Source organism: Papaver somniferum, chromosome 1 (assembly GCF_003573695.1).
Source record: "Papaver somniferum cultivar HN1 chromosome 1, ASM357369v1, whole genome shotgun sequence".
Lineage (NCBI taxonomy): Eukaryota > Viridiplantae > Streptophyta > Magnoliopsida > Ranunculales > Papaveraceae > Papaver > Papaver somniferum.
This window is the reverse complement of record NC_039358.1, coordinates 221,709,576-221,725,199: the sequence shown is the minus strand read 5'-3', so window position 1 is coordinate 221,725,199 and position 15,624 is coordinate 221,709,576. Positions and strand designations below refer to the sequence as shown.

The 15,624-nt window shown below is 36.0% G+C and overlaps 1 protein-coding gene and 3 non-coding genes across 4 annotated transcripts; all 4 read right to left on the bottom strand.

Moving 5' to 3' along the window:
* Positions 1–1,505: 1,505 nt before the first annotated feature.
* Positions 1,506–3,632, bottom strand: LOC113337282 (GDSL esterase/lipase 7-like). The gene is made up of 4 exons (XM_026582996.1): positions 3,255–3,632; positions 3,049–3,179; positions 1,974–2,481; positions 1,506–1,784 (listed from the first exon to the last, which is right to left on the bottom strand). Exons 1-4 carry the CDS (start codon positions 3,523–3,525, stop codon positions 1,570–1,572), a joined length of 1,125 nt encoding a protein of 374 aa, XP_026438781.1. The 5' UTR covers positions 3,526–3,632; the 3' UTR covers positions 1,506–1,569.
* A 10,108-nt stretch (positions 3,633–13,740) lies between these two features.
* Positions 13,741–13,865, bottom strand: LOC113342059. Its single transcript, XR_003356372.1, has one exon. It is a non-coding gene; the product is annotated as a small nucleolar RNA snoR86 (small nucleolar RNA).
* Positions 13,866–14,070: 205 nt separating this feature from the next.
* On the bottom strand, positions 14,071–14,165 carry LOC113342138. Its single transcript, XR_003356427.1, has one exon. It is a non-coding gene; the product is annotated as a small nucleolar RNA snoR1 (small nucleolar RNA).
* A 351-nt stretch (positions 14,166–14,516) lies between these two features.
* Positions 14,517–14,622, bottom strand: LOC113342332. The gene has a single exon (XR_003356614.1). It is a non-coding gene; the product is annotated as a small nucleolar RNA snoR97 (small nucleolar RNA).
* Between the last annotated feature and the right edge of the window lie 1,002 nt (positions 14,623–15,624).

The window sequence follows — 15,624 nt, the reverse complement described above, 5'->3', positions numbered from 1 at the left end:
AAAATATTTGAAAATGGGCACAATGAAACTGGTTACATCCTGCCTATTTTTACATTTTTGTCCATTTAAACAGTATCAAAATCTAACTGTCCATTTGACCCAGGAATTGTTGATTTTGGTCTTTTTAACCAATTTTGTGTTTTTGAATGAAGGCTATTATTGGGGCGTCACACTCCAATAGAGGGCTTCACTTGGATTCTTAATGTCCAAAAAAGTGGTTATGAGATATCCTAACACATATACAAAATGTCTAGATTACCCTTTAACTAGAAGTGATTTTACGTCCAGGTTTGAATTAATTCCAACCGTAGAATTTTATTTGCATTTAATTTTACGTCCAGTTTTGGATTAGTTCCAATAGTAGAAGCTCATTTTACGTCCAGGTTTCTTTTAATTCCAGCCGTAGAATCCGATTTTACGTCCAGTTTTCTTTTAATTCCAACCGTAGAAGTGATTTTACGTCCAGGTTTGGATTATTTCCAACCGTAGAAGTGATTTTACGTCCAGGTTTGGATTAATTCTAACCGTAGAATTTTATTTGCATGTAGTTTCACGTCCAAGTGTGAATTAGTTCCAACCGTAGAAGCTCATTTTACGTCCAGGTTCCTTTTAATTCCAACCGTAGAATCTGATTTTATGTCCAGTTTTCTTTTAATTCCAACCGTAGAAGTGATTTTACGTTCAGGTTTGGAATATTTCCAACTGTATAAGTGATTTTACGTCTAGATTTGGATTATTTCCAACCGTAGAAGTTTATTTTACGGCCAGTTTTTCTTCCCACAAAAACTTTGTCCCAGAATTCACCAAGTATACAACAAAATTCATTAATTTAATTTTTATCTAATTAAAATTAACTAAATAAGTATTATTTAGTCATTACAAAATTATTTGAGATCAGGGGTTTTTGATATTACTTATGAGTAACCCGTTTTTGTCCTATTAGGTGACGCCCCTCTAATGGAATGTGACGCTCCAATAATAGCCTTTTTAGATAGTGGTCTACTCTAGGGAGTTGTAGGTCTGAGGATCGAATCCATGCGTTCTTCTTTTACCGAGTAAAAAAAAACACTCCCCAATAATAGCCTTCTTTTGAATTGGGCGGTTGAGCTCTAACTTTCCTAATTAGTTGAATCCCATATTAATTAGTTTAAATAAGTTTCTCTAATTTAATTAGCGTGATAATGGCATGCAATAATAAGATATCACCTAAAAGATATCTAAAAAATACATCGTGTGTAGATTCCTAAAAAGATGTAGTAAAAAACATCACTGAATACGTACGAAGTTTTTTCATTCAGAATTTCCACTTGCACTTCAATATGACAATTACCACCATGCATAATTTACTTTCTTAGTCTCACAATACTTTATAAATTATAACTTACGAAACCTCCAACTGTTTTATTTTCACACCACAATAAAGATAGCAAAACAACAGTTTTCCAATGCTACTCTTAGCAAACTCGCATTTACGTAAAAGTTGTTGCATGCAATGGCAATGACGATGACAATGACAAAATGAAATGAAATTTATCGGCTAATGATAGTTTACCAACTCAATATAAATTATTACAGACGAGTTAATTGGCGAAGATTAACGGGAAAACAAGTTGATGAGCCTCTAAAACATCCATTAGCAATTTCATAGTTTACTCTCTCGACTGGATGAGCTCTGTCCCAGTACAAATGAGTATTCCTATTCTTGCATGTTGTATCATTCGGAAGACAACGCAGAGTTCCATTTGATCCAGCCGGGCAACACGGTGAATTCGCTTCAGAAAAGCCTGAAATATTATGCAAGGAGTTAGTCAAGAGGAATTTGCAGTAGTCCTGGATATCGAAATATCGAAGAAAATTACTACCTCCGTTTCTGGAAAAGTGTTACTTTCATTTTTTTTCAATTTAGTCTAAAAATAAGCCAAATTAAAAAAGTGAAAGTAACATTTTTCTAGAACAGAGGGAACATAACGTACCGTATTTAAGTGGAGATTGGTTTTGTTCATAGCTCTTCTGGAAGATGTCTGCCAACACAAAATTAGAACCCTCCAATGTGGTTGTAAGTTCTTGAATCATATTTGGAATTCCATAATTGAAAATGTTAATAAGATTATTAACACTTTCTACACATGGGGTAACCGGTTTCGGAGTGACGCTGCTTACCATTCCCGGTATACACCCAATAGGACCCAGGTTAAATACAACAAATTTCCTTGCTCCTAAACTGTATAGTCTCACTAGTTGTGCCTTATAATTTGATATCAAAAGGGCACCAAACTGTAATGGAGTGTGTGTTTTGCTGCCATTGAATTTTGCTGGTTGAAGATAATTGTTAATGTAGTCATTGCTGCCGATATTCACCACAAATATGGACTTGGACAAGTGCTTGGAAATCTTTTTTGGGGTTTTGAATGATTTGGGCAAGTCACTCTTTACTGTTTTCTCAAAGTAATCGACTTGTTCTGCCAAGTTTAAGTTGTCTCCCTACATCCGCAAAATAACACAATGTGATCAGATGTATAGTATTAACCAATCAACAGCTAATCGAAAGACTTGAATTTAAAACTTTTAAAGCCGGCCACCAAAAATAAAAGTACTTTTGCCTTTCTAGAATCAAAAACCAATTTCAAAGCAGAAGCTAATGTCAGTTTGTTTCACAAAAAAAGACTCTTTTTTAAGTAATAGTGCATTTTTTCGATATTAGAAGCAGAAGTCAGAAACAAATATTAATTTTTATGCTTTTAACCCAAACTAATTTTTAACTTTTTTACTTCTAAAAATTAGAAAATAACTCTCGATTTGGATCCACACAGCATGTAAAAGTCAAGCTTTTTACAAGGTCAACTAATTTCTTAGCAAAAAGACAAAAAGAATAGAAAGTCAACTGATGTTTTTGATTCTACAGTGTCACCAGATAAATTAGCTGTTAAAGTGTCACCATACCAAAACATACGTTTGACCAAAAATTAATTATTAAAATTTGGCCTATGGATTATTTCTTTTGATAAACACTAATAATTAGGTCTAGGATATGTGATGCGAGTTTCTTACGGCGTCAGTTCCTGATTCCGGTAGAATGCCGGCAGCTCCAGAGGCATAATTTATGCCTGTAGTTGTCTTAAACTTCTCCTCTTCTGATAAGCCTAAATATGGTGGTACCAACGGTAATCCAAGCCATTTAGCTACAAAAGAAATGGACTTGATTAATTAGTAATTTGTGTATCGAAAAATACAGACTATATGAATGTGGAAATTACCGAAAAAGTCTACAACAGTTTTGCCATTAGTGAATCTGCCAGTAGCTCCATATGGAAAATCAATTCCGTATGGTGTGAAATTGACTTTGTTAAGTGTCTGGAGATAATTATTGTTACCACTGTCGACCAAAGAATCACCGAAAACGTATAGTGCCGGTACAGCTTTAAAACCATGGTTATATTGTCTCCCAGCCTCTGCTGAAGAAAATTGGCGAGATTGAATGAGCAAAAAGAAAGCAACAACAAGGGTGAATGCAAAAGAGAAGTTCATGATGAGCAACTCTTCTGATTTTTTGTTTTGTGGATGGATGTAATCAGTGTGCGACGAGTCGACGACTTATATAGCCGGCCATGGTGGAGAAATTCAAAAATGGATGTCTAAGCTCTGAATTTGCATATTTTTATTTGAAGATGTCTTTGATGGATGGCTAACCTCTAACACATGCCTTATTTTTTTATGTTTTAGGAAGTTCAAACTTTGAACTTCTCTGTTCCCCGTGGTTTATTTAAACATCAACTTGATTACAGCATTAGCACTTACAGGGACATTTTAATAAAGAAGTTCGATATTAGTCGATACTAGCACCCACTAACGTAGATAGATAACTCTCTTGCCAGACCTTAAGTTGCAGTTTATCTCTCTATTTATCAATCATATAGAATACCAAAAATAGTTAATCTGATCGGATCCTTACTAAAATAACTCAACGTGATAGGGAAGTTGAACTTGATTATAATTTCTCTAGCACGATCTACATTTGAACAATTCACATTATTATCAAAATACAAATAAGACTAATTACAGAACCTATACCAGGGAGTACGTGGCTTCAATATCTGAACTAGTTAACAATTCGATCACCAGCAACAAGCAGAGCACTACCCTTGGCCAAAAAAGTCCGCTGAAAAATTAACCCACTGATAACAGTGAACATAACTTCTACCGAGCGACTGACAGCTTTGGTCCATCTTCAAAAAAATGCCCATGGAACCTGCACAATTATTCGATCACAGCCTTGGTTTCCTGCCAACTCAATACCACTGTAGTTGCAGGAAATCCTACACTACACCCCTTGTATGATTTCATTAATACTCAACTCATTTTAGATTTACAATCTTAATTTTATTGATGAATCTTTGAATATTTTTACAAGAAAAGATAAAGGAATCAAGAATAACATATGCTCTAGACTTTCTCTCTCATATTTACTTGTTTCTTACTCAAAAAAGACCCCTCTCTTCTCCTTTACAACTGAACGACTATTTATAGGGAAATACATAATGGATGACAGCTAATCTGTCCTTTATTTTCGGATATGACTTGCGACATTCTCGCAACCTTACAAATGTTAATCTCGCAAACTCTCTAATTTTCGCAGAATCATTACATTCTTCTCATGATTTTAGCTGACGTCGTTTACTATGTCATTTCTAAAATTATTCTGCGACGCTGTTGTGTTGTGTTGTTGATAATTTCGCTGAGACATTATTGCTGTGAGATTCTGATCCTACATCTTGCCTCTTCTCATATCTTCTCTGCGAAGTAGAGAATGATGTGAGAAATGTCGCAGTTATCTATCATTTCATATTCTACATTTATCACACGTATCCTTTTTCCTATCTGTTTCTTGACACGTCTTTTGTAACCGCTGCTTTTTAACCGCTTATATCTTTCCGTATTAATCGTGTTTATCTTCTCGAGGAAAAATTCCCTCTATATATACTCTTTCTCACTCTCTTTTTCTTTCTTTTTATTTTCTCTGCAACTTCATCGTTCTTCTGCAAATTCCGTTATTGCAACTTTTCTTCTTTATTCTTCAATCTTTTTAAGTTCTTCTTCATCTTCATACTATTTCCTCTGCAGATCTTCATCATTCGTAATTTTTTTCGAAATAATCTTCCTGCTAGTGTTTTCCATGGATTCATCAAGGTTAGTTTTCTTTTTTCTTCCTTATGGGTTTTGCTGAAATCGATCTTGTTTACTGCCTTATTTGATGTTGTTTATGTGATTCCCATACTGTTGTTATTTCAGCAAAAGCGCCTCCAACACTAAATTTGCGGTTCAGAACCCTAATATTCCCAAACCGCAGCATAAGATTGTTTCGCATAAAAGAAAGTCTGCGAATCAGAAGGTAGTAAGAAACATTATTTTTTTCTAATAACAATATTGTTGCCTCTGTTTCTTATCTGTATTGTAATTCGCAGGGTGATAAGGATGTCAATAAACCTCTCAAGAATCTCGCCACCTTAAAACTGTTGAAACTTCTGTTCCATTCCACTTACTTATCTCTTCTAAATCTCCTGCGACATCTTCGCAAGATAAACCATCATCTCCAATTCGCGAAAAAGCTGCCTCGGACTTCATTTCTTCAGCTGACCTTTCAATCATTGAAATCCCCATTATTGATCCTTCTATAAATGAAACCTCTTCTCTTCTTATTGATAATATTTCCCAACCTTCTATCATTGCCAGTTCTCTACCTGAGTCTCTTCCCTTTTCGAAAGAAACCGTGGAAGGAATAGATATTGCTTTCAAAGTTTTGTCTGAAGTCTTGGATGATGGCAAGAAGTCTTCCATTGATCCTGTCAAATCTAGTATGTGCGAAATTCTGAGTAAGTATTTCGGTTCTGACAGAGCTGCTTCGTAAACAGCTTTGGAAAAAGATTGCAATGCTCTTCGTCTCGAAAATCAAAAGCTTCAGAATGTTTTGTTGGATCTTGATAACCTTCGCATTAAGAATGATGAATTGAGAGGTATGATTTTCTTATATGTGTCTTCAATTTACCTTTTTAATGGTTTTATCCTTCCCATATTTAATTATCCTTGAAATCCCTCTTTCGCATGTTAAGCCTTAAACCAGAAACGAATAATGGAGAGATATCAATTTGAATCTGCTGTTGAAGAAGCCCGTGTTGATAAAGAAATTTTGATGGATCAATATAACCAATTAGATAACCTTTATTCATATTCTCTTGATCATATAAATAATCTTACCAATGAAAATACCCAATTAGTTCAGAGGCAAGATTTATTAAGTAATGAAGTATCTCGCCTTTCTTATTCTTTAACTAAAGCTAATTTAGGGATGGAAACTTTATCAGATGAGAATAAAACCTTATCTCAAGAGAAGCGAACTTGTTTAAACAAGATGGCGATATCTTCGCAACAACTTAGCATTCTTCAGAAAGTATGTGATGACCAAGAGCAATCTCTTCGCTCTTTGAGAAATGAACTTAAAGAAGTAACAGAGTCATCTATCGCTGAAAGAGATACACTCATTCAAGGTTGAATAGCTTTAGTGTAAAGGCGAATCAACTTAAAGAACAATATTCCAAATTAGAAGAATCTTATTCTTCTCTTGCGAAGAAAAATGCCTTTCTTATTTCTAAAGAGAAAAATCTCCAGTCTCGACTTAAAGGTTTAGTTGGAGATAAATTTGATGACGCAATGGACCGTTGGGAGAATAGTTGTCTGACCTTGATTCAACATCTTATTTTGCAAAAGGAAGGTAGTCATAATAGTTTGACTGCCTTAACTATCTTTTCTTTGTCATATCTTTTTGAGTTCTTCATCTTATTGAAATTTTGTATTCTACCTTTCCCAGAGTCTGAGAAGAATCTTCATTCCTCCATTTCTGTTTTGGAGGCTAAATATTCCAAAATTCCTCAAAGAAAATGCATTGCTCGTCTCTGCCCTTACTGGTTCTCGCGACCGAGCAGAAAGAAGACTTGATTATCTTGCTTATTTTAAGGATATTCAAGATAGGAATCATCAGAGAGCACTTCTTCGTCAAGTTCATCTCCGGGCTGAAGTCCTTGTAAATGATATTTTATTGTCTAAATCTCTTCCTCCTACATCAATCGAACCATTGGAAGTAGATGATGATGAAGTTCCTCGTCCTGCTGATAGTGATTATGATTATGAAAGTGGTGCAGAGGACAATCTCTTGGAAGATGAAGAAGAAATTCCTTCTAAGGAAGCATATGCTGGTGTTAATCAAAATGAGAATGAAAAAGAAATCTCTTCTGAAGAAGTACTTGCTGGCGGTAATCAAGGTGCTAATCAAGGCGAAGATCAGAATCGAAATAAAGGAGAGGCTTGCGATAATGAGAACATTGGCGAAAAACGTCTATTGTCTCCTTCTACTGGAATTAATATTGAAGCATGAGCTTCTTATCTAGTTCTATCTTCTTGAATTGTCTTATTTTTATTACTTTTTGCGAATAATATTCTTCAACCAACTTTGGAATTAATTTTCCCTTTTAGTATTTTGCTAGTGAGAAAGATAATGCTTCTTGTTTATTGATTCCCATACTTGCCTCTCATTATCTTTCTTGTGAAAAATAATCTGTTATGAATACTTATAAATATTTTGTTTTGTCATGTGGTCTTATTTTTCCTTCCTAATTAAAGGTCTTATTATGCCACCTCTTGTCATTGCGACAAAATCGCATGACGTCCTTGCAATTTCATGCAAAAACCCATTGATCTTGCCTTAACTTTTTCTTTTGTATTATGGCCTCTTCAGGAATGTTGCGACAATATGACAGGCCTAAATATTCTTGCGAAAATAAAGCCTCATGACATTGCCGTCTTGCGACGAAATCGCAGGACGTCTTCGCACTTTCATGCGAAAACCCATTGATCTCGTCTTATCTTTTTCTTATGTATTATTGCCTCTTCAGGATTGTTGCACAAATATGACAAGCCTTAATACTCTTACGAAGAAAAAGCCTCATGACATTTGCGTCTTAAGACACTTATCAGCTCACTAATGGAGGGTGCCGCCCTTATCTCCCCCCTGGTTGCCCCTTCAAGGAGGCGTACTGCACCCTAAGTGGGGTTTTCTTCAGGCCGAATGCAGTATAAGCCAAGAATTGTCAAGAATGGCAAGGTATGATTCAAACGCCCCTGGCACTCTTGACTCAACCGTGTACCTCGGCGCCTTGATCAGATCTGCACTCCTTGGGAGCGTCCTTATTACCTTAGTCGCCCAACCTAAGTCATATGTTTAAGCTGAGAATCCAAGGTTCCTCTCCCGGATGGGCTTTATTGACCCCAAATCTCCATGACTCAGGTTCCGGCGGCGGTGTAGCCTTTCCCTGAGCCATGCAACAGGTACCCCCTAATATGACGTACTTTAGGTCTTACATTTGCCTCTTGCGAAATTTTATTCGCGAACTAGGGTGTACGCCATAAAGGTTCGCCCCTTTCTTTTATGTCATTTTTCTGTGATTATCTCTGCGAAAATTTCGCACATCATGATCTTGTTTTGATATGAATAATCTTGCAATTATTCTTTCAGAATCCATAACTTCTCAAAGCTTCTTACGGATAATATCTTTTTAAGTACAACCTGTTCCATGGTCTGTCAAGTCTATGACCAACATCTCTACCTTTTGGATCTATTAATCTATAAGCTCCTGTTCCAAATATTTCCTTAATGATGTAAGGTCCATCCCATTTTTTCGCTAATTTTCCATCATTTTCTCGCTGATATATTGGTGTCTCTCGCAGAACTAAATCTCATGGTTGGAATTCGCGTACTTTGATACGTTTATTATATTCTCGGGCTAATCTTCGCTGATAATTCTCCATATGTTGTAAAGTTTTTTCTCTTCTTTCTTCTAATTCATCAAGTTTGTTTAAGATCGAACCCGCACTAAGATTTTTCTCCCAAGCTTCTCTCTTTGTTGTCGGAATAACAACTTCTGTTGGTAACACCGCTTCAACTCCGTATGTTAAACAGAAAGGTGAAATTCTTGTAGCTTCTCTTCTAGTTGTATTATAAGCCCATACTGCATTATGTACTTGTTCGCACCATGCTCTGTGATGTCCTTCCAATTTCTTCTTTAATATATCTGCGATTGTTTTGTTTGTTGCTTCTACCTGTCCATTAGCTTTTGGATACAAAGGAGTATACTTTCCACATTTTATCTTAAATGCATTGAGTAACATTTCTATGTTCTGTCCTTCAAACTGTTTCCCATTATCAGATACCAATTCCGCAGGAATTCCGAATCTGCAAATGATATTTTCGAATATGAATGTAAAGATATCTTTGTCGCGAATATGCTGTATTGCCTTCACTTTTGTCCATTTTGTGAAATAATCTGTTGCGACTATTAAGTATCTTCTTTGTCCAGAACCTGGTAAAAATGGCCCCACAATATCTAAGCCCCACTTCCCAAAAGGCCACACACTGGTTGAATATGACAATGGTGCTCCAGGTGCATGTATTTTCTTTTCATGTCGCTGACAATCTTCGCAACGTCTTGATATTTGTTTTGCATCTTCGTGCATGTATGGCCAGTAATAGCCTTGCATTTTTGCTCTATGTGCCAAAGATCTTCACCCGCTATGATTGCCAGCATCCCCACTGTGTAGCATTTTTAGCACTTTTTCTCCTTCCTCTCGTGTCAAACATCTGAGTGATGGTCCATTAAAGGATTTTCGGTATAACAGCCCATTCTTAATTCATAATTCGTTGCACGGCTTTTTAACCTGTGTGTTTCCAATCTATTCCTTGGTGTTTCTCCTTTCGCCAAATATGCATGAAGTTCCATTCTCCAGTCTGCGATATTGTTCGCTTGTTCTTCTTCTTCATCGTCTATTATCATCACGTCCACTTCTTCTTATTATTATTTATTGATTGATGGTGACAGAAGTGTTTGTATTTTTATGCATCTCGCAGTTGGATCTGTCATCATACTTTAGATGAAAGCAAAAGCGTCTGCGAGTCTGTTATCCTTCTTGAAATGTGCCTCCATTTTATTTTTGGGATTTTCGCTGACAATTCTTCAACGAGCTTCTTGTATTTCTTCAAGGATGGTTCATTTGTAGTATACTCTCCCTTTATTTGGCGAATAACTAGCTGCGAATCACTAGTGATCCTGGCATTTTCTAGTTTCATTTCTATTGCGAATTTTAAGGCATGTATCACAGCTTCATATTCCGTTTCGTTATTAGTGGATGCGAATTCCAATCTGAATGAAAAAGCCATCTTTATTCCTTCTGGCGAAATTAAAACAATTCCAACTCCATTGCCTTCTCCATTTGATGATCCATCTACCAATATCTCCCATCTATTTGGTTCTGTTAATAAATCTTTTGGATCTCCGTGTTCTCTTCTATATCCATCATTTCTTCTACCGCTTCATCTTCTTCTAAAGGAAATTCTGCCAAGAAATCTGCAACAACTTGTGATTTTGGTGAAGACAAAATTTCATATTTAATATCAAAGTGGCCTACTTGTGCATTCCATCTCTCCACTCTTCCTGATCTTTTGAATTCTTCATCACTGATTCAATTGGTACTTTTGTTAATACCTTTATCTTGTGCGCTTGAAAATATGCGGAGCTTAAATGATGCATAAACTAATGCTAAGATTAACTTCTCAATCTTTGAGTAATTCTTCTCGGCAGTATTAAAAGTTTTGCTAATGTAATAAATGGGTTTCTCCACTCCTGCGTCTACTCGCAATAACACACACTTAATGCATGCGACGTCGTCGCAAGATAGATCAATAATTCTTCTCCTGATTCTGCTTTTTGTAAAATAGTTGTATTCATAAGATGTTCTTTGATCCCTTGAAAAGCTTTTTCGCATTCATCAGTCCATTTGAATTTCGCACCCTTCTTGAGTATATCGAAAAAATATTTGCATTTGTCTGATGATCGCGAAATGAATCTCCCCAGCGAAGCTAGAAGCCATTCAACTTCTGTACATCTTTTATTGCTGGTGTTGGCATGTCACGAATGCTTGCACTTTTTCTGGATCAACCTGTATTCCTTCCTTTGATACAATGTAGCCTAAAAATTTTCCCGATGCAACTCCAATAGTACACTTCTCAGGATTCAATTTAATGTTATACCGCATTTGTTCAAAAATCCCTCAGGTCGTACATGGTCTTTAGCTTCTTTACTCTTTACTAACATGTCGTCCACGTATACTTCTAATGTTTTGTGTATCCATTTTGCGAACACCTTCTCTACCATTCTTTGGTATGTCGCTCCCGCATTTCGCAAACCAAATGGCATTTTCGTGTAACAATATAAACCTCTAGGGGCGAAGACAGTATGTTCTTGATCTTCTTCAGCGAGAGGGATTTGGTTATACCCTTTGTACCCATCTAAAGACGATACCCTATCATTTCCCGCTGCGGATTCCACCATTTGAGGAATATCTGGTAACGGAAAAATATCTTTAGGGAAGCTTTGTTTAAATCAGAGAAATCTATGCAAATCCTTATTCCTTTGTTTTTCTTTGGGACAATGACCATATTCGCTATCCATTCTGGGTATTTAGCTTCTCTTATGATTCCCGCATCAAGCATTTTCTGTAGTTCTTCTTCTATTTGGGAATGGTGTTGCGATTTTTCTTATTCTTTGTTTAAATGGTCTCACATTTGTTAATCTCCAACTTGTGGCATGCAATTGATGGATCTATTCCCGGTATCTCATCCATGCTCCTGCGAAAACGTCTTTATATTCTCGCAAAAGGTTAACAGTTCTTTCTTCTTCTTCTACATCCATCTTGGTTCCAATTCTCAATATTAGAGGTTCTTCTATAGTCCCAACGTTTTTCTTTTGTTGGTTCTGCGGCAGTGTAACTGGGCTTGGGTTCTCCCATTGGTGTTGGTTCTTTTATTGTTTTCACAGGTCCTTCTCCTTCTTCCGAAATTTCGCTGGGTATTCCTTGCCTTTTTTGCCCTTATCATATAACTTTAAATTCTTCTTCTTTCTTTGCCTCCTTTGCCAACTTTCTGCGAAATTGTTTCCTTTTTGCTTGTCCTTCATAATGTTTTATTTCAATTTGATGATATAATTTCGCATTGTCAACATCTCCTCTGATTTCTCCTATTCCATTTGGTGTGGGGAATTTAATACATTGATGCAATGTTGATACTACAGCTTTTATCGCATGTATCCATGGTCTTCCTAGCAACATATTATATGGCGATTCCATATCCACCACGCATAGTGTTACGTGTGTTTCGATCTCTCCTAGTAGAATTCGTAGCACTATTTCTCCTTTAGGTTTTGTTATAAATTTTCCAAAGCCATGAACAAAATATGTTGAACTGGATTTCTTCATCTTTAAATCCCATTCCCCTGAATGCATGATAGAATATTATATCCACTGAACTTCCTGTATCGATTAAAGTTCTGTTCAATATCCATTCTCCCGTGGATTTTGTTGTTGTCTCATTCTCTTTTCGCGTAATAGGCACTGTAATAACCAATGGAGATGTGTGGTTCAAATTTTCTTTTGGTATTTCTGTCGCCATGAACGTAATTTTTTGTGTTTCCCAATCTTTTAAGGGTGATCTTTTCTACCGCCATAACCTTCCTTCCTTCAGAATTTCGTTTATGTATTCTTCCTTTGATGTTTTCATGGAATTCATTAACCATTGCTTTTGTTATCATTTTACACTCCATTTTTTTGTTATCATTTTACACTCCAATCTTTTGTCATCTTCATTGACTCTAATCATTTTTCTTTTAACTGGTTCACTGATTTATTTAATAACTTTCTTGATTTTAACAATCTTAACAACAATCTTCAACTTTCGATCCTTAGCTCCCTATTTCTAGCGATTTGAACAATCTTAACAACAATCTTCAACTTTCGATCCTCAGCTCCCTGTTTCTAGGAAATCCTACACTACACCCCTCATATGATTTCATCAATACTCAACTCATTTTAGATTTACAATCTTAATTTCATTGATGAATCTTTGAATATTTTTACAAGAAAAGATAAAGGAATCAAGAATAACCTATGCTCTAGACTTTCTCTCTCCTATTTACTTGTTTCTTACTCAAAAAAGATCTCTCTCCTCTTCTTTACAACTGAACGACTATTTATAGGGAAATACATAGCTCCTATTTACTTGTTTCTTACTCAAAAAAGATCTCTCTCCTCTCTTTTACAACTGAACGACTATTTATAGGGAAATACATAGTGGATAACAGCTAATCTGCCCTTTATTTTCGAATATGACTTACGACATTCCCGTAACCTTACAATTGTTAATCTCGAAAACTCTCTAATTTTCACATAATCGTTACATTTTTCTCATGATTTTAACTGACGTCGTTTATTATGTCATTTCTAAAATTATTCTGCGACGCAGTTGTGTTGTTGATAATTTCGCTGAGACATTATTGCTGCGTGATTCTGATCCTACAACCACCTGAAACTGTACCATTTATCTGACAAATGATTTTTAACAATCAACTCCAAAAGCAGAGTTCCAAGAATTGTCAATTGCTGCAAAGCACAACAAAAGAGAGCATCACCCATAACAGGAGCCAACCACTGACATTTCTTAATGATGCTCAAGTCTCGTGTCTATGAATACACAATACAAACATTGACCAAAACAAATACAAATCTATGAATACACAATACAAAAATTGACCAAAACAAATACAGGTTAAGAGCACATCAAAACTGATATTATGAAACAAATACAGGTTGAACACATCAACTAGTTCGATGCCTTATTCAAAATTAAGAGATTTGATAGGCACACAGAGAATTGCTTATTGCTATTGCCAACTTCAATCACAGAGAATTGCTTATTGCTATTGCCAACTTCAATCGCAAATATGATCATCATTAGAATTAGACGATTTCGCCTGCAAATTGGCTTTTCATTTGAAACATAACTCCTAAAGCTTAGTTAAAGTGCTAAGATATAGGTCAATTCAAAAAGTACCTGACTGAAAACAGACTCAGGTTCTAGTGACTAGAAGCGTGAGATTATAGTCTACAATAATAAAACAAAAGGAAGATAAGGAGTAGAAAAGCTCAAAGAGTTGCTAACTGTGCTCAAGGAAGAACTGTTTTAAGGTTCTTCTCATACAAGAGGTGTCAGAAATATAGCATTGATCATCATTGCCCACCTACACTCCCATCAAATCTTATTCTAAAGAAATGAAATCAAAAGGGAAGACAATTCATTCTTTTTCAACTTTTGTGTTCCTGCAGACAGGGAAATGAGATCTAAAATAAGATGTAGGAGTATAATATTAAACCTGAAAAACATGGCTGTTTTTTGAGACAAACAAGCTGTTGAATAAAGTAGGCCTGCAGTACTAACACTAAAAGACACAAATTTAAGACATGCATCGGGACTTTCATAGATTTTAGAGAAGCCGAGGTGCCACATGCATACATCATAATAAGAGTGACATATTAATCAAATCCACATAAACCCCATGCTTGGATTAGCCTTATTAGCCTTACATGAAACATATAGTGTTGTAGTTGACTGCGGTCTCATAAATTCCGAAAGAAGAAGCTGACAGATAACACACTTTATATGAGTTTTTTTAGTCTATATGGCAAGCAGTTACCACAAAATGTAGAATAGTTAAAACTCAAACATAAAAGGGGAGTGAAACCAAACTTAAAAAGATAAAATAACAACATTAACCGCCTCAATAATATCCATTAATTTCATGTGAAATGTAATCTCACGAAGGGGTTCTCCCTGTAAACAAGAGTCTCAGTTCCACTATATCTCAGGTGATTGAACAATCATCCCAAGCATTACCCAATGAACACAAGGATATATGACAATTATTACGAAGGTGATTGATGCCCTTTGGAATATAGCTTCGCCAAGGGGTTCTCCCTGTAAACAGGGTCTCACTTCCACTATACCTCAATAAATTGGATAAATGTTTTCCATATTATCAAATGTCAATACATAGGAAAACATATCAATTGGCTCCGATACATTTAAAGCTGTGGAATAAGTCAGGCAATGATTTCCAAGCTACATATGCTGCTAGAAAATGGGCAAATCAGCAAAATTTCAAAGAAGGAGATATGGTCTACAAGTTACTCCAAAAGCAAGAACGACAATATAAAATGGCAATGCATAACGATCTTGGAAGAGCTTCAACGACTTTGTAAAAACTTAATTTACTTTTAGTCATGCTAAAAGAGAGTAAAAATAAAGTGGCAGATCAATTGACTAGGTCCAACAGAATGCATGGAAGCCAGTGGTGCACGCCCGTGCACACCCCTACGTGGACACCCTAATCACTCTTGAGCGAAAAAATCTGTTGGGGTGAATGCGAATGGCTAAGGAAATAAAAGGTCGAAAACACGCCACATCGCCAAATGCGTGCAAGTGGCGTGTTTTCTATCATTTTTGTTGTATGATCTGTCTCTTCTTTAAAAGCGAGTAGATCTTTCTAATTTAAACTGTCATAACAGTACAATCAAAAATGATAGAAAACACGCCACTTGATCGCCGGTGGCGATGTGACGTATTTTCAGCCGTTCATTTCCCTAGTTACCCGCATTCAGCCAGACAGATTTTCCTCTCAAAGGTGACTGGAGTGCCCA